The sequence below is a fragment of the Balaenoptera musculus genome, chromosome 3 (assembly GCF_009873245.2).
Source record: "Balaenoptera musculus isolate JJ_BM4_2016_0621 chromosome 3, mBalMus1.pri.v3, whole genome shotgun sequence".
Classification (NCBI taxonomy): Eukaryota; Metazoa; Chordata; class Mammalia; order Artiodactyla; family Balaenopteridae; genus Balaenoptera; species Balaenoptera musculus.
The window spans coordinates 59,857,576-59,876,818 of record NC_045787.1 but is presented as its reverse complement, the minus strand read 5'-3'; the positions used below and the strand labels follow the sequence as shown (position 1 = coordinate 59,876,818).

Sequence of the window (19,243 nt, the reverse complement as noted above, 5' to 3'; positions counted from 1 at the left end):
TGAAATGAAGTGGGACGGGGCTGGAGAAAAGGCCATGAAGTCAAGTGTTGTTAGGAAGACACAATCTTCAGAACTAAGTGGCTCTGAGGATGCAGGGGGGTCAGGAAAGCAAGGTTGCTGAAGGTGGTTCCCAGGTTTGGGGGCGCGGGGCGAGGCTGAGTGGAAGGGGTGGTCCCATTAGCCAAGCCAAGGATTTCCGCCGATATGGGGTAAAACGTGGTGACCTCATTCTCATCCACCCTTGTGTCTTCCACTGGGCCAAAGTGCTGGAAGGCAATTGCTGCTTAATGAATAGAGGAATGAATGCCCAGCTTATGCTGAGCACATGCCCCAGCCTGAAAAGTTCTCAATGTGAAGTGAAATAATTCCTTCTGAGGAGACAGACACCAACTGCTGCTTTGGAAAAAGAAAACTTTCCTATCAATTGCTAATTCCCATAGATTGCATAAAAATAGGTAAATAAGTAAAACTTTAACCTAAATCAGCTCTAAGGTAATATAAAAGCTTCTTGTGCTGAATTATTTTAAGTCTCCACAGTGAACAGAATATCTTTCAATAGTCTGAATGACACAAATCATACAAAAATACAACCTTTAGAATTTTAGTTAAATTTGGGGGGTGGGGAACTCCTCCTTCCCAAAGGCCAACATAGAATCTCCTCCTTAAATCCTAGTTGTCTTAAACGTGTCAGAGATAAAGAGCTAACGTTAATTTTTAACAAACAGCTCAGCTATGTCTGTTTACCATTCATCAGCAAACCTATTTTACTTTTCTTAAGTCAAACGAATTTTTCTTCACGTTTAGGCCTCCCGTACTGAGGCTCACCTGAGCGGGGCCTCGCCATCGGGGCAGCCCGTTACAGGTGAGCAGGCAGGAAAAGTTTCACACAGAGGGAAACGTGATTTCCGGCTCGGACTCTGAGTGCCTTCCCCTCTGTTTTTCCCATTCTCCGCCTCCTAGCTGTCCCCACCACAGGGCAAGTGCCTTATAAATACCTACGGCCGGGCTTCCCTGGTGGCGCAGTGGTTGAGAGTCTGCCTGCTAATGCAGGGGACACGGGTTCGAGCCCTGGTCTGGGAAGATCCCACATGCCACGGAGTGGCTGGGCCCGTGAGCCACAACTACTGAGCCTGCGCGTCTGGAGCCTGTGCCCCGCAACGGGAGGGGCCGCGATAGTGAAAGGCCCGCGCACCGCGATGAAGAGCGGTCCCCGCACCGCGATGAAGAGTGGCCCCCGCTTGCCGCAACTGGAGAAAGCCCTCGCACGAACCGAAGACCCAACACAGCCAAAAATAAATAAATAAATAAATAAAGTAGCTATAAAAAAAAAACAACGAAGCTTTCAAAAAAAAAAAAAAATACCTACGGCCGTGGCGGAGAGAAGAGGAGAAGAGACCAGCCGGGGCAGAGGAATCCACCCCCGTGCAGGGCAGACAACCCCGGGCCTGCGGCCCTGCTAGCCACGACGGGCAGAGCACGTGTGTCTACCTGAAACGAGGCAGCCTCCTTTCCCACGGGGCTCAGGGTAGGTACACGCGCCCAGAATGTTCTCAGTCAGTCCTCCCCCTTGTCGGCCAGGTGGCTCTCTCAGCTTCAGACGTGTGGGGGTCTCATGAAGCTTGTCGTGCCCCGCTACAACAGCTGCCAGCAGCGCCAGGCCTGAGGTCGCCTCTCTCTCCTGTGAGCCGAGACTTTCTCACACGTGTAATCGCATCGCTGAATTCTCAGCGTCCGGGCCTGTTCCCTGCTGGGAGCTCCTAGTTGTCTTACCCTCAGACACCCCGCAGGTACTCCATTCCCATCTGCTCGGGGTTTGGCTGTTCAAACGTGGTTTCTCAGGAAAAATTGTGGTTTTGCAATATTGGAGCCCTTTCTTTAAATAGCTCCGTGTAAATATGTACTAAAGCTAAATGGAAAAATGTTGTTTACATAGTGGCTTTACCAAATTTATCAACAAATATTTGGGGCACCTGCTGTGAGTAAAGTACATATGTACAAACTCAGTACCGTGGTAATACACTGATTAGATAAAATACATCTCTAAACACGAACAGCCACTTTCAGCGCAAACTGAAGTCATGTTTTCAGTTGCAGTGTCCTTTTCCTCCCACTTCAGGAAGTCACACTTGGACGTGCGCCTTGGGAGAATACAGCAAATACTCTTTGCAATGGCATGTGATATGTATATTGGCTACATACAGATGAAAACTCTACATGTAATAATAATTTGGGACTAGACAGGGCTGTATCTTCAATTTCCTATGCCTTCCAAAGGTTACTGTATTAGGGAATAAAAATTAGCTTTCAAAATACTTTCCTGTTATCTACTGGGCACACACAGTGGCCGGAAGTGAGAACTGACCCAAAGCAGCATAAGATTAACAGTGGCATGGACGATGCAGAAAAACAGGGTCACCGTCACCTTCACTGGTGGGGAGAGAGATGGCGGGCAGGCTTGGGGAGATTCTTGGAGGGAAAAGAAGCTGGATTGAGTCCTGAAGGATGAGGAAGCTGCAAAGGGTCTACATCATTCAAAAACATGCAACATAGATAATCTAGACAATAATCATTTTAAGATGACATATATTACATATTTTGGGGGGAGAAATGGGCTAGACAATCTTCCCAACGACTCTGTAATTATGTGTACTTATGGGCAGGAGAAGCACATCTTTGAGCACATTTGGATCATTTGATATATTTTCCATGTAATGCAATATTAAATAAAAGTGAGGATAAAATAGACACGCTAACAAAATCCAAGGTGAATTAGTTAGATGCTGAGGTTCTAGATAGACCAGAAACCCGCAGAATGTATTTTTAGGATGCAGAATTATAATGGTGTTAGAAATACAAAGTGGCATCAGTAATAAATGTATTGAGGCTACAGAAAAAATTCTCCCCACCTTGTTTCTATGGATACTTTTTATATGTTAACACAGGAAATAAAAAAACAAAACAAAACAAACCCCCATGTGACACATCTCAAATATTGGGAATTTAGGATACACTGAAAACTTGTTTTTATCACCAGGGATCAGCAATGAATAGAAACCAGCAAGTGATTCTACCCATCTTTCTCTCCTGGTTGCCTGCACCAGCCATGCTCTTCCTGTTTCACCGAGAATGCGGTGGGATGAGGCTCTCTGAGCATTAAGGCCCCTATTCTGTGCACGCTGGGGGGCGGCCCCCAAATCATGAAGAGCGCTATCAGCCAAGCCACCTGCTGGGAAGGAAAGGATGAGAGGGAGCCGACCCTGGCAAACGTGGGGAGAGTCGAGGCCTAGGGGCAGTGAGGGGCGAGACGCACCCAAGAGAAGGCCGGTCTGGGGTGGGACTGCAAGGGCCACAGGGGCAGTGGGTGGGAGGGCGTGGTGCCCAGAGCTCCCACTGTCCACCTGATAGCTCTAGAAAGTGAGAGCTAACTTTCTGCTGCAGTTTGAGAACTAATGGAAGGTGCCCCCCACACCTCCCCGAACAAAAATGGTCCCTGAACGTCTGCTTAAGCGCCCATCATGTAACAGGAAAGCACTGCTAGGGGCCTGGGTTACAGCCTCCTCTCCTGGGAGGCTCAGTAAGTCTGCAGCCGACTCAACTCATTGACAGAAGCTAGACTGTGTGTGTAGCTCTTTGAGCCCCTCTATCGCCTGCGAAAGGGCACGAAGAGCTGGATTCGGGGGGTAAGATTTGGCCTGGAGGGGAAGGGCTAGACCCCCAACAGAAATAATGTGAGAGCCACAAATGCAAGCCACATACATAATTTTAAGTACTCTAGTAGCTGCATTAAAGTGACAAGAAACAGGTGAAATTAATATTTTAAGTACAATATGTGCGAGATGTTATCATTTCAACACGTGAGCAACATGAGACTGAGATATTTTTAATGAGCTAATCTACATTCTTTTTCATACTAAGTCTCTGAAATCTAGCACGTGGTTCACACTTGGAGCACATCGCCGTTTGTTGAGCCACATTTCCATCTGGGACGTGCAGGTCTAGGGCACAAGCTGGGCATGCCTGGGGCAGAGCTGGGGGTCCTCTGCAACACAACATTCTGAGCAGCCTGGGTCAGGGGCCTCATGCTCAGGAGGGGAAAGCTGGAGGGCTAGAAGTGAAAACAAGCATTCCTGACTATATTAAACCAGGAACAGCCTCTGCTCATGAACCAATATTCCAAATTCACACTATCAGAGTCTTGAAGTCATTCATCTTATCTAGTATCTCTTAAACTTCAGAGTGAATTAGAAGCACCTGGAAGGCTTATTAAAACAGACTGCCCAGGCCCACCCCCCAAATTTCTGATTCTGTAGTCTGGTTTTGTAATTCTAACAAATCCCTGGGGCCACTGCTGCTCCAGGGAACCACACTTGGAGAACCACTGATCTAGTCTAACCTCTGGCCAATTAGTGACCTCCCTAGACAGCTTTTCCCACTGAAAGCTCAGTCTACTGCTATTTGATTACCTCCCGTGGTGGTGAACTCACTACCCGATAAGGCTACAAACTTTGGTCAATTCTAATAATTCTTTCCTATATTGAGCCTAATCAGATCCCCTAAAACTTTCCACTGCTTTTGGCTTCAGGACCCAGTCCCTCCTTCCCTACTCGAAGCCTTCACAAAACTAAAGACCTGTTCCTTCCCCCTTCTTACGCCCTGACACTCTATGTCCTTGTATCTTGTTTTAGGCACTTCTGACAGGTTTGGTCTTATGCATTATTATTACAGTAAAGTTCTATTTTTCCCTAATCTTTACAACAATTTCAAGATTAAATAGTTTACTATAAAACAAAATACAGTCATCCCTTGGTATTCATGGGGGATTGGTTCTAGGACCACCCTCCTAGTTGTCCTCTGCCCTCATGGATATCAAAATCCACGGACACTCAAGTCCCTTGTATAAAATGGCATAGTAGTATGAACCCTAAAAAGCTTATCTCAAAGCAAGGTTTCACTACTGCAAATTTGGCCAACTCAGCCCCTATTTCTGCCTCTTCTATCCCCAAATAAGTTACATGCGTGAAAGTGCTTTTAAAGCAGTGACTTCCAAATGCCTGTCCCCATACTGATGTCAGGCTGTGACGATGCTTACGTAGGTTTTCACTGATAGAAACAAGGTTTGAACTAAGGCAAACTGATTCATGTTAAATAGCTATTCTTCATTCAGTGATTATGTCCTTCCTATTTCCCAGGGCTGAAACAACCTTCCTGTCATGAGGGTGAGGTGGTGGTCAATGAAATTCCAAAGGCAGGAACCTCTGTTGTCTAGTTCTGGAAAACCCTGTGCAAAATCCAGGTCAGATTGGTCTCAGTCTGCTCTCAACCAGCTTTTGTCCTGGAACGCTGATTAGTCAGAAAGCAAACCGCTTCCTTTGAGCTTGGCTATGACCTTCTCCTGCTATAACCCCATTGAACAAGGGAATATTTTCGGGAGCTGCTCATTGGGTGGGCTGTGCTTCCTGACTTCACAAGAGAACGACTTCCTCTTACTGGACACGAGACGCGTGCATCTCCCTGAGGCTTCTCCGTGGACTGTGTGTCACCCCACCCCCCGCCATGAGAACAGAGATCAGGTGATACAGTCCGATGGACACCACCAGCTGCAACCCCACACTCGCTCCAGGGCTCCAAGCCTGCCACTGGCTGCTGGCTTTTGAGAGTGCTGTGCTTCCCATACTCTAATGCCAAGGCTTGGAGGAGAAGTGAGAATGGGGGCTGCACTGCACCTGGGCTGGGGGTGGGCACTACAGGGGTGGCAGTGGGGAGATCCCCTCTCCTTGGACCAGGCCAGCTTAGGAGGAGCTGGTGTAAAGCTGGGATCCTGGAAGTCTCCTTCCCCTATGTGAGTCCAACTCCTGGACCATGCTTGCAGATGTCTGAAATTCCAGTTTCAGCCATGCATTTGGATTTCGACCTGGACCTCATGAAAAGGCAAAGCCTCAGGGGAACTAAGTTCTCATGTCTGCACTGGTATAAAGGGGTTGAGACAGCCTCTGAACCAGGGTGCAGGGGATGCCAGGAAGGCAAAGGGTGTTCAAAGAAGTATGTGCATGCATGGAGGCGGGGCAGATGGTCCCTGACCTAAGAAAGTGGGAAATCCAAGAAAGAAAATTATCTTTTAGAAATGAGGTTAGCAAATTTTTTCTGTAAAGGGCCAGAGAGTACATATTTTAGGCTTTGCTGGCCACATGGTCTCTGTTGTACCTGCTCAACCCTGCTGTTGTAGAATGAAAGCAGCCTCGGGTGCTATGTAAAAAAGAATGTGGCTGTGAGCCAATAAAACTTTATTTACAAAACAGACCACATTTGGCCTGTAGGGTCTAGCTTGTTGCCCTTTGTCCTAGATGACACCTAAAAAAATCCTAGCCAGCCTCTTCAGTCCTGCGTTCTGTGCTTCTCCAGCACCTGGTTCACACCTCCCCACACTGTGCTCTAGAAATGTGTCCTGTTTATTTGTCTGTGGCCCCATAGCTTCTGGGGCAGAGACTTCGTGTCCCTGGCGCCAGCACGGAACAGGTGTTTAATACACATCTGGGGAGAAAATGTGTGAGTGCTGCAGGGGTGACAATGTTTACGGCAGACTAACCTCACAGGGCATTTCCAGCCTTTTGGTAAAAAGCTACAGGGTTCACATAGGAAAAAAGATCTTTGCTGATGACAAGCACCACCAGCAGACAGCAGCCTGGCTTCCAATTTCATTCCTTGTTAAAGTGCAAACCCATGGGTGGATTTTGACTTCAGGGCTAAACCCCAGAAAGCAGCGCCACTAGAACCACCTGCAGATGGGCTGCTCCCACCCTCTAGGGAGCCCTTCCCATCACAGACCCATCACCATTCACTTCAGCCTCCTTTGATGAGAAGGAAAAACAGTGTGGCTGGCCAGAGATATAAAAATTCTTTGTTATTGGAAAATCTAAGTGTCTCTCTAGGCCAGTGCAGCACCATTAGGTGACGTCAATGGCTCAGGATATCTGAGCCCTGCGTTTCCACCCTTCTGAGAACAGCAGCTAATTTACGGCAATAAAGACATTTCTATTTAGAGCCTCAGAAAAGAGGAGGTGGCCCCTCTGCTTCTGCATCCCTAAGTCCTTTGCTAAGGACTTGCCTGCTCTCCCTGTGAAGCAGGAAGAGTTTACAGGTGGCAGGAAGCCAGGACCAAGACATTCAAGTCCACTCCAGCTCACCAACTGCTTGAGGGCCTACTACGCACCAGGCAGCATGGGCACACAAAGACAAGCACAGCCCAGGGACCCTGCTGGAGAGGAGAGGGCAGTGAGGCACACAAGTAGCCATCACGACGGTGGGCGTGATACACAGCAAAGAAGGTACTTTGGGGGCTCGAGGAGGGAGATGGAACTTGATGTTTCTCGGGCTGGGCTATGGAGGGCTGGTAGAATTTGGGCACATGGAGCTGCAGGGAAATGGTGACAGGAGATGGGGTCCATTCACTAAACGGGAAAGCGGGGAAGGAGGAGGAGCAAGGCTAGGCTGGTGGGGGAGGCTCTGCTTGGTTTTGTATGTGGACTATACTCGACTCATTTCTGGACGCGCGTGAACAAGCCCAAGTGGGCCTGGGTCCTGCACTGTGGCTTCACAGCCCATAGCGGTTGGTTTGCACTGCTTGGGTTCACTAGTTTGTCTCTAAAAAGCCGTCAGAATGTCATGTGATTCTCCCTCTACCCATGTCACCTCTCACGTGGACCTCATTCTTCCTCCTGCAATGTCTAAACTTTGCTGTTGGGAGAATTTTTTTCCTGTGAAAGTCAGTTCCCCTCCTTTCCCAGAGGTCTCCAAGGACTTGCCTCTCTGCATGAGTTTATGTTATTAAGTGAAAATTTCCTGATTCCAAATGAAACACTCAGTGCTGAAGGAGGCATTTTATGTTGAACTAAATCATACAAAAAAGTACATGATTCCTTTTGCTATTCTAGAATATTTTTCCAATATTCTTAAGAAAGAAGAACAAAGCTGGAGGTATCACACTCCCCAATTTCAAACTATGTTACAAACCTATAGTAATCAAGACAGTATGGTACTGGCATAAAAACAGACACATATTTATCTGCATAGATAGTTCAATGTATCTAATGATGTAGATCAATAGAGAGTCCAGACATAAACCCACATATATATGGTCAATTAATTTATGACAAAGGAGCCAAGAATATACAAGGTGGAAAGAATAGTTTCTTCAGTAAATGGTGTTGGATTAAATAGCTACATGGAGGGCTTCCCTGGTGGTGCAGTGGTTGGGAGTCTGCCTGCCAATGCAGGGGACACGGGTTCCATCCTTGGTCCGGGAAGATCCCACATGCCGTGGAGCAACTAAGCCTGTGTGCCACAACTACTGAGCCTGCGTTCTAGAGCCCACAAGCCACAACTACTGAGCCCACGGGCCACAACTACTGAAGCCTGCACGCCTAGAGCCCGTGCTCTGCAACAAGAGAAGCCACTGCAATGAGAAGCCTGCGCACCACAATGAAGAGTAGCCCCCGCTCGCTGCAACTAGAGAAAGCTCGTGCACAGCAACAAAGACCTGATGCAGCCAAAAATAAATAAACAAAATAAATAAATTAAAAAAAAACTGCCACATGGAAAAGAATGAAACTGGATCACTATCTTACACTATACACAAAAATCTACTCAAAATGGATTAAAGTCTTGAACTTAAAATCTGAAATCATGAAATTCCTAGAAGAAATCATAGGGGATAAGCTCCTTGATGTTGGTCTTGCAGTGATTTTTTGATACCAAAAGCAAAGGCAACGAAACCAAATATAAACAATTGGGACTACATAAAACTAAAATGCTTTGCATAGCAAAGAAAACCACCAACAAAATGAAAAGATATCCTACCAAATAGGAGAAAATATTTGCAAATCATATGTCTGATAAGGGAGTTAGCATCTAAAAAAATATAAAGAACTCATACAACTCAACAGCAAAAAAACAAACAACCCAATAAAAAAATGCGTGGAGGATCTAAATAGACAGTTTTCTAAAGAAGACATACAAATGGCCAACAGGTATACAAATAGGTGTTCAACATCACTAGTTTTCAGGGAAATACAAATCAAAACCACAGTGAGATATAAACTCACACCTGTTAACATGGCTATTATCAAAAAATAAAAAAATAACAAGTGTTGTCAAGGATGTAGACAAAAGGGAACCCTTGTGCACTGTTGGTGGGAATGTAAACTGGTGCAGCCACTATGGGAAACAGCATGGAAGTTCTTCAAAAAACTAAAAATGGAACTACCATATGATCCAGAAATTCCACTTTTGGGTATTTATTCAAAGGAAATAAAATCACTAACTCTAAAAGATATATGCAACCCCATACTCACTGCAGCATTATTTACAATAGCCAAGATATGGAAACAACCATGGATGGTTGAATGGATAAAGAAAATGTGGTATATACACATACAATGAAATATTATTTAGCCATAAGAAAGAAGGAAATCTTGCCATTTGCAACAACATGGATGGCCCTTGAGGGCATTATGGTAAGTGAAATAAATCAGATGGAGAAAGGCAAATACCACATGTTATCACTAATATGTGGAATCTAAAAAAACCCTCAAACTCATACACACAGACAACAGATCGGTGGTTGCCAGAGGTGGGGGTGGGGAGTGGGTAAAAGGGATGCAGGAGGCTTCCCTGGTGGCGCAGTGGTTAAGAATCCACCTGCCAACACAAGGGACACGGGTTCGAGTCCTGGTCTGGGAAGATCCCACATGCCACGGAGCAACTAAGCCCGTGCGCCACAACTACTGAGCCTACACTCTAGAGCCCGCAAGCCACAACTACTGAAGCCCACGCGCCTAGAGCCCGTGCTCCACAACAAGAGAAACCACCACAATGAGAAACCCACACACTGCAAGAAGAGTAGCCCCAACTCACCGCAACTAAAGAAAGCCCGCGCACAGCAACAAAGACCCAAGGCAGCCAAAAATAAATAAATAAATTTATTTTAAAAAAAAAAGGGGGATGCAGGAGGTCAAAAAGTACAAACTTCCAGTTATAATGAATAAGTCCTGAGGATGTCCTGTACAGCATGGACTATAGTTAATAATGCTATGTTGCATATTTGAAATTTGCTAAGAGTAGATATTAAAAGTTCTCAAAAGAAAAAAAATTGTAACTACATATGGTGATGGATGTTAACTAGACTTACTGTGGTGATCAGTTCACAGTATATACAAATACTGAGTCATTATTTTTTAAAAAAGCAGATGGACATGGATCCCTTTGATGGGCTGAGACACCAGCTGGAAGCTCACTGCACGGAGTCTCCTCCCCTCTGGGGCTGCCTTCTCACCGGGAGGAGCCCAGGCATCTTGGGTCTGCCATGTCCCAGCTTATTTCCTTGCCTGGCCAGGCTTTCTCCTGATCCCACACCACTTCCCAAGTCTCCGACATGCTACACTAAAATGGATTATGCCCTGAAGCCTTTCATATCCTTGAGAGACACTGTCACTTCTTTCAAAATCTTCATCTAAGTCAAAGGCCATGTTTGAAAGATTTTCAAAAATAGATCACTGGAGGTACACACACGCACACATACACACAAACACACACAACGGAATACTACTCAGCCATAAAAAAGAATGACACTTTGCCATTTGCAACAACATGGATGGACTTGGAGGGTATCATGCTAAGTGAAATAAGTCAGACAGAGAAAGACTGCATGATATCACTTATATGTAGAATCTAAAAAATAAAACAAATGAATGAACAAAAAAGAAACAGATTCAGATATAGAGAACTAGTGGTTACCAGAGGGGAGAGGGAAAGGGGGAGAGGAAAAATTGGGTAGGGAATTAAGAGGTATAAACTACTACGTCTAAAATGAATAAGCTACACAGATATATAGTATAACACAGGGAATATAGACAATATTTTATAATAACTATAAACGGACTATAACTTTTAAAAATTGTGAATAACTATGTTGTACTTCTGAAACATATAATATTGTACATCAATTATACCTAAATAAAATAAATAGATTTGTATTAAAAATAGATCATTGGTAATTATGTTTGTTGAATACTTTTTAATCTACAAACTTTAAAGCAGGAAGTGACAATACACACAATCCAGTACTAAAGTATAAACCAAAAAGAAAAAATATCACAGCAAGATCCTTTTTGACCCACTTCCTAGAGAAATGGAAATAAAAATAAACAAATGGGACCTAATGAAACTTAAAAGCTTTTGCACAGCAAAGGAAACCATAAACAAGATGAAAAGACAACCCTCAGAATGGGAGAAAATATTTGCAAATGAAGCAACTGACAAAGGATTAATCTCCAAAATATATGAGCATCTCATGCAGCTCAATATCAAAAACACAAACAACCCAATCCAAATATGGGCAGAAGACCTAAATAGACATTTCTCCAAAGAAGATATACAGATTGCCAACAAACACATGAAAGGGTGCTCAACATCACTAATCATTAGAGAAATGCAAATCAAAACTACAGTGAGGTATCACCTCACACCAGTCAGAATGGCCATAATCAAAAAATCTACAAACAATAAATGCTAGAGAGGGTGTGGAGAAAAGGGAACCCTCTTGCACTGTTGGTGGGAATGTAAATTGATACAGCCACTATGGAGAACAGTATGGAGGTTCCTTAAAAAACTAAAAATAGAACTACCATGTGACCCAGCAATCCCACTACTGGGCATATACCCCGAGAAAACCATAATTCAAAAAGAGTCATGTACCACAATGTTCATTGAAGCACTATTTACAATAGCCAGGACATGGAAGCAACCTAAGTGTCCATCGACAGATGAATGGATAAAGGAGATGTGGCACATATATACAATGAAATATTATTCAGCCTTAAAAAGAAATGAAACTGAGTTATTTGTAGTGAGGTGGATGGACCTAGAGTCTGTCATACAGAGTGAAGTAAGTCAGAAAGAGAAAAACAAATACCATATGCTAACACACATATATGGAATCTAAAAAAAAAAAAAATGGTTCTGATGAACCTAGGGGAAGGACAGGAATAAAGACACAGACATAGAGAATGGACTTGAGGACATGGGGAGGGGGAAGGGGAAGCTGGGACGAAGTGAGAGAGTAGCATTGACATGTATACACTACCAAATGTAAAATAGATAGCTAGTGGGAAGCAGCTGCAGAGCACAGGGAGATCAGCTTTGTGACCACCTAGAGGGGTGGGATAGGGAGGGTCGGAGGGAGACACAGGGGATATGGAGATATATGTATACATATAGCTGATTCACTTTGTTGCACAGCAGAAACTAACACAACATTGTAAAGCAATTATACTCCAATAAGGATGTTTAAAAAAAAAGAAAAATATCAATACCGTTGTTGTTCTCTATGATAAAACTACCTAAAAAAGTTGTTAAAGACAGCAACTTACTAAAATTCTGTTACTTCAGAAAACACTCAAATATATTGTTCTGCATGATATAACAGTTAAAAAAAATCATAGTACTAATTATAAGTGATTTTTGTTTTTGACATGAATTTATAGGGGTGAAATGCTCAAATGCATATATAACTTTCACTTAAGAAATTAAGGTAGCAAATTAGAACATTTTTTATTTGGAGGAAAAATTTTATGCTCTCATAAAATATATTGGTCCTGAGCTGCACAGTCACAAGCTAAATCATAACTGACATGTGTTACTAATAAAGTGTATAGGCTTGCTGGGGAATTTTTTCTTTTACTATTTGTCTAAGGGCCTAATTTTGCCATAAAGCTTCTTAATTGGCAACTACAGTAAGATACGGAGAAAGACAAGTAGAGAACCGTGGTGAGAACGTAACGAACGCATGGTCAAGCCGACAAAGCAAATGAAGCAAACTGAATACCATACCTGCTTATTTTTGTCAGTGGTACAACACAGTTTCTTGAGGGAGACAAAATGCCTAATTTTCCTAATAACATAAATAATCAGTTATTAGTGAGTCAGATATGAGATGATTCAACAAATTAGCAAATGAAAACATCAACAGAATCTTCTTCAAGTAAAACTCCAGGGTCCATTCTAAGGCAGATTTTAAATTCCGACAAAACACAGTCTATAAAAGATGCATTTTTTTTCACACACAGCCCACACATGCCTTCAGAAACTGGGCTTCCCTTTTAATCATAGCCGGCTCAGAAACACTTCCCTAATGGGTACCTCATTTTCTAACCAACTCCTGAGGCCTGGCTCCTAGATAGCATCAGTGACAGGATGAAATGCTCCTCCAGACTTTAGATTAAAATGGGATTTAATTCTGCTGACACTAATACTTTTATAGCTTATATAGAAGGCAAAGACTCATTTGGACAATGACCAAAGTTCATGATTGTTGATTTTACATTTAATATTCCACATTCTTTCACAGCCCGGTCATCATAAATGATGGCATTTTTCAGGCACAGAAAAATCCTCTTATTTTAAGATCATGGACAGAATCCCAAAACAGCCTGTGGTCTTGCTCATTACCACAAGGACACCAGGAAAAGACAACAGGTGCCTTAGTCCTGCACAAAGATCAGCTCAAGGTAGATTTTCTACTGAGCGAAGCTAGAATTACAGAGGGCTATGTTCGATTTTATAGTAATGAATCTCTTCTCTCTGTGTCTCTGCTTCTGTCTCTCTGTCTCTGTCTGTCTCTCTCTTCGGTTCAGTTTTCTCTGGAGGACTCTGAAGAGTCCTGGTTATTCTGTAGTGAGCATCACTAAATAGCAAGAGGTAAAATTTCCCTACTTTTAGTAAGAATTTCCTCTGATAGCTCACTGGGGGAAAATATTGGGGGAAAAAAATAACACTGTCTCTGGGCTCTAGAACTTCTTGTTCTTATCTGTCAAATCAGAAAAATCAGAAAAACTCATTCTGACAGAAATCACCAAACAGTAACTCGGTCTCCTCCACCTTGTTACCTAATAATTCTGGTCACACACACACAGTGAATCTTAGCTTGAGAAGACGGTCTAAGGATGATGGTTGGAAACAATAATGTGACGGCCATCGTGGCCTCAGAGCTCTGACCGCTGGTGCAAATGGCCACGCGGAAGCCTGTGCGCTCAGGAGGGATTTGGGGGCCTCTCTCTGTGCGCTCGAAACCCCTGGTCAGGGCTACCAGTGTCCTCACCATACGGAGTGAAGCAAAGTGGCAGGAAACATGAGACAGTGGATTCTGAACGGAGGGGGAACAGTTTTGAAACTAACAAATAAGTAAAATTGGAGCGGAAACAACCTACAGACACTTTGCTGACTACAGAACGTTTTCTAACCACACAATAAGAGTCACAGACAGGGCTCTCCTTTTCTGGTTATTCGCCACCATAACTGCTCGTTTTCTTTTTCCAAAACGTCACCCAACGGTGTGTGTCCCTTGTAAACCTGTACTATGAAGCTGGCTGGTTGACCTTCAGCCTTGTTTACAAAGGCTCCTCAGTGATGTACTGTTAGGGGGTCCTGTTTGGCTCCATAAACCTTCTCACAAAATGTAACTGGGAGAAGGAAATGGAATTGCGCATTTTCCTTATCTCTCTGCAAATGAACTGCCTCCTCTGGTAACCTGAGATTCACATGGAATCAGATGTCTCAGCTTCTGGTCAGACACCTTTTTCTCCTAACCATGGCCCCCAGGGTTCTCTCCTCCTTGTGGAACAAGCACCGAGGGCTAGAGAGAATCATCACGGTGCCTCAAGGAGAGAAGCTCTGCTCCCAGGCGGGGCTGAGGCAACGAGCCCTGCTGTTCTGTGGTCTTTGTGATGACAGAGAAAGGCCTAGAAACTGAGCTCCTTGCGGCGTGGGGACAATGGACCCACAGACAATCAGGCGGAAGTGGACAGTCGGGGTGATGCTTCATAAAGCCCACGAGCAGAAGAGCTTGTGCTGTTTTGGGGCTGCTGCCGGCCGCATGGAGGTGTCCTCGGCAGGTACTATGTACAGACCCAGTCCTACTGTATTTGTGGGTCTAACACACTTGCATTGCCATACACAAACCCAACGCCCACAGGGGCCCCTCAAAACAATGGAGTTTAAGAGTTGGCGCTCACCCTCCTTGGCCAATCACTGGAGTGATCTTCACATGCTGTTGGATGCTGTCGCCGGATTTCCGTCTGGCATAGTAAACCCCCTGCCACTCCTACATAAAGAGAGCTCTTAAAATCCTTCTGTCCAGGCATTCGGCGGCTCCTACAGAGGGTCTCATCAAGTTCAGCCATGAAGTTCCCACATGCTTTTGTCACATTCCACAAAATACCGCTCCACAGTTGCACCCACCGCGGCGGTGACTACATAAGGCTCATCGTCACAGTGCTCAGAGCCCACCAGAGCAGTGAGCCCACCACCAGGGGCTGCCCCTCCCGGTTCCGGGACACTTGAGCAGCGGGTGCCATCCCTGCTCTCAGCCCTGTGGGTGTAGGGGCACCAGGTCAAGGGGTTCTTCTGAGGTCTTTCTCGAGATCTTTACAACAACCTGTGAGCTTGATATTATCACCCTTCATTTGCAGATAGGTAAACAGAGGCTCAGAGATGCTGACTAATGTCCCCACGTGAGAAGGTGAAAAATGTGGTTATAAATTTATCTCTTAACTTTCCTTGAAGCCCATCATCTTTCTACTATCCTATCGGACCTCCAGCCAAGCCTTCTCTGGGCTTAATCTGGCTCCTGGCAGTTTCCATGGATGAGACAAAGGGGAGTGTGAAGGCCACCTGCTGTGGCCGGACTCTGAGGAACCGGCTAGGATAAAGAGCCCGGTGACCCCAAGGGGGAGCCTGTGGCACCTCCACTATTTCTGGGAGGAAGTGGTTGAATTAGACCTGAGATTCTTTGCAGCCTTTTCTTGCCAGCACACTCACACAGGATGGCTAACTGGTATGCATGTTGGGGTCACCAGATGTGTGGCAGTACTCTTCAGGCAGATTTTTTGGAGGACCTGACAATGTCCTGTTTCCTTTTCAGTCTCACTGCCCCAATGTTCTTTTCTTTTACTAATTTTGGCCATGATATATAAGCCAAACATTTTATTTCTATAAAATGGTCCCCCATTAAATAAATACAATGCTTATCTAACTACTTCACATCAGAGAAAGCATCTGAATGCTTAAAAGAAAATGCCCAGGCAGTTCCAGCTATGACAGCAACGCTCCTCTGGAAGGGAAGGCTTGTGGGGAGATGCCCACTGCACCTGCACCACTGCCTTCAGCTGCTGGGATGCAGTGGAGGTCGCTGGACAAACTGAACTGTGATGGGTAAAGAGAGCAGAAAAGGGAAAAGTGACCGAAAACTGGGCCTGTAAGACATGTAAATACTGACATTAAATGCTCTTAGTCCCCCAAACACTGGATAAACTAAAAATTACAGAGCAGCTCTGCTCAGACATAGGTATGAAATTCCAGCCATGACAGGTGAGATTCATTCATGTGAAGGAAGAAATTTCCTTACACAAAATCACCAGATACTATACCATCATAAGCACCAGGTTCGCTTGCTATCCAAAATTAACTCAAAAGTTAACTCATCTTGCAAACATAAAGGATTTTTCACTTAATTGGAACGTTATTAAAGAAGCCAATGTTAAAGATGTGACATAAAAACTCACAGAAGAAAACATGCATTGGGGAGGGGTTTGTGGACTGGTTTGGTTTCACCCACCTTGCCCTTCTTGATGCAGGTGTTGATGGTGTCGAGAAGGTCCGCCCGGTTCTTGTCACTTTTGGGCAGCTCGGCGAGTTCTTTCCCCAGGAGCTCACCTTTGTGGTAGCCCATCATCCTTTCGAAGGCTGGGTTGACATACTGTGAACGGGAAGTGGTTAAAGGTCAGGGCAGGGTGCTGTGTGCCTCGCAGGAACACTTGTTGGGACACAGAGGAAACGTACCCTGGGTGAGCGCTCTCCAGTGGGGGTGCTGACCTGTCCCCCCAGCCCCAAATGCCCCCGGAATAGGTGCTTCCCTCCTAAGCAGCAATGCGTTCATTCAACTGCCATCCCAGCACCCCGGGCCCTCTGGGAAATCGGAAGAAATTCTCCAGCAGAAAAAGAGCAAGAAGCTTTTATCTGCTAGTGCCAGCCTCCAATGGGCCTTATTCATCACCTACCACCCATGAAATAAGAAAAAACTCAGAAAAAGAGAACAAATAAAAATTAACTAGAACTCCATTCAACAGATTGTGGCTTCTATTAGTCACATCTCTACAAAGAAGCAATTCCATCTCTCGCGTCTAGATTTTATTAATAGATAATTGCCGCTGTCTATTAACCAATGCCCTAGCATGGGGCCGCTTCTGGTCTAACTGAAGAATAAATTAAGTTAAAAGCCTCGGGCAGGAGGCAGCACCCCTTTCAGCGCTGGCGTGAGGCGAGGCACCATCCCCCATCCCTCCCCACCCCCACCCCCCAGCTTGGTACATGCTGGGACCAGCAGACTCAGAGGTTTCTTTCCAAAATTCTGCCCAGGGCCCTGGAATTTAGAGCTATCACCTTGGCTGGTTCCTGGCTGCTATCCCCACCCTCCAATTTCTTCTCAGAGAACAGAGTCACCAGATGAGCAGCTGAGTGGAGGCGACAAGTGACGAAGAATGTGGGGAAAACATGAGCGCACTGTATCTAGGTCACAGATTTCTTTGGGCATAATTGATATCCATCTGCTGCTTCAGAAACGGTCTTGCAAACTGTAATCACTCTTGCCCTCCAAGGGGATGACAGCAGTGAGGAAACGAGTGAGGCAGGGACATTTGGGGAGCTACTCTCTGGCGAACACTAGCTTCTGCTAGTACAATTACCCCTGGGAAGTGGACGAGTCGGGAGGTTGCTCTGGGGCCCTTGGCACCAGGCCTTATGGGGGTCGCTGAAGAGGAGGGGGCGGTGACATTGTCTTCACTGATCTCCTATCACTTCACGTGGTGGTCACCGTCCTCCCTGGGCTGGGCAGCGGGACCCCTGCTCACCAGGTCAGCCCCACAGCGCCCTGGCCCAGCCCTGCATGCAGCTGAGCAGTGCGTGCTTGTCTCCCACGTCTGGGCATCTGCCCAGTTGCTCTCTGCTTAGAAAGCTCTTCCCCATCTCCTGGTCACGTCAACTCCAATTTTTCCCTCCCCTCCTCCAGCAAGCTGTCCTTGAGCCCCTGCCCAGTCTGAGTTTGTGCCACTCCTACAACTCCCACTCTCTCCTGTGCAGGCTTCTGGTGACTTATTACACTGAATCTATATTTTTCTCTCTCTCTCTCTCCCCCACTAGACATGAAAATCCTCAAGGGCAAAGGCTACTTTGGATTTATCTCTGGATATTCAGGACTGTTTAGTACATATCTGAGGAATGGATAATATTTGAGAATATTGTTTTCCTTATTTGTTGGCTAAATTCTCATACCTTTTCACATGTGTTTATTCTGCTTTTGCTACTAGGTTGCAAATATGGGTAGAAATCATAGCTCTGCTTTCATGCCAGGTGACCTCACAATGCAGCAGGTACTCTAGGACGTGGGTTATGGAGCCAAGGCACCCAAGTTCAAGTCCTGGCTCTGCCCATTACCAGCTATATGACTTGTGGGCAGGTTGCTTATCTTCCCTGGTCCTCAATTTCCTCATGTGTAAAATGGCTACAACAGTAGTACCTGGTTCATAGAATTGTTTTAAGAAATAAGTGAGTATGTATAAAATGCTTAGTACTGGGACTTCCCTGGTGGCACAGTGGTTAAGAATCCACCTGCCGGGAGACCATCAAGATGGCGGAAGAGTAAGACGTGGAGATCAACTTCCTCCCCACAAATACATCAGAAATACATCTACATGTGGAGCAACTACTACAGAACACCTATTGAACGCTGGCAGAAGACCTCAGACCTCCCAAAAGGCAAGAAACTCCCCATGTAGCTGGGTAGGGCAAAAGAAAAAAGAAAAAACAGAGACAAAAGAATAGGGACGGGACCTGCACCAGTGGGAGGAAGCTGTGAAGGAGGAAAGGTTTCCACACACTAGGAAGCCCCTTCACTGGCAGAGACGGGGAGTGGCGGGGGGGAAGCTTCAGAGCCACGGAGGACAGCGCAGCCACAGGGGTGCGGAGGGCAAAGCGGAGAGATTCCTGCACAGAGGATCGGTGCCGACCAGCACTCACCAGCCCAAGAGGCTTGTCTGCTCAGCCACTGGGGCGGGTGGGGGCTGGGAGCTGAGGCTTTTAAGTTTCATTAGGTCCCATTTGTTTATTCTTGTTTTTATTTCCATTACTCTAGGAGGTGGAT

General features: G+C 45.4%; 1 protein-coding gene across 9 annotated transcripts in view; it reads right to left on the bottom strand.

Annotated features, from left to right (window-relative positions):
• PDE8B (phosphodiesterase 8B) overlaps positions 1–19,243 on the bottom strand; it is a 384,244-nt gene that overhangs the window by 87,617 nt on the left and 277,384 nt on the right. For 8 of the 9 annotated variants that reach the window (XM_036845326.1, XM_036845330.1, XM_036845328.1 and 5 more), the window contains 3 exons: positions 16,664–16,804; positions 15,063–15,151; positions 12,883–12,943 (listed from right to left, as the gene is read on the bottom strand). In XM_036845326.1, coding sequence (XP_036701221.1) covers positions 12,883–12,943; positions 15,063–15,151; positions 16,664–16,804 — 291 coding nt within the window. The remainder of the gene's footprint in view (positions 1–12,882; positions 12,944–15,062; positions 15,152–16,663; positions 16,805–19,243) is intronic. The other variant, XM_036845325.1, reaches the window with a different exon arrangement.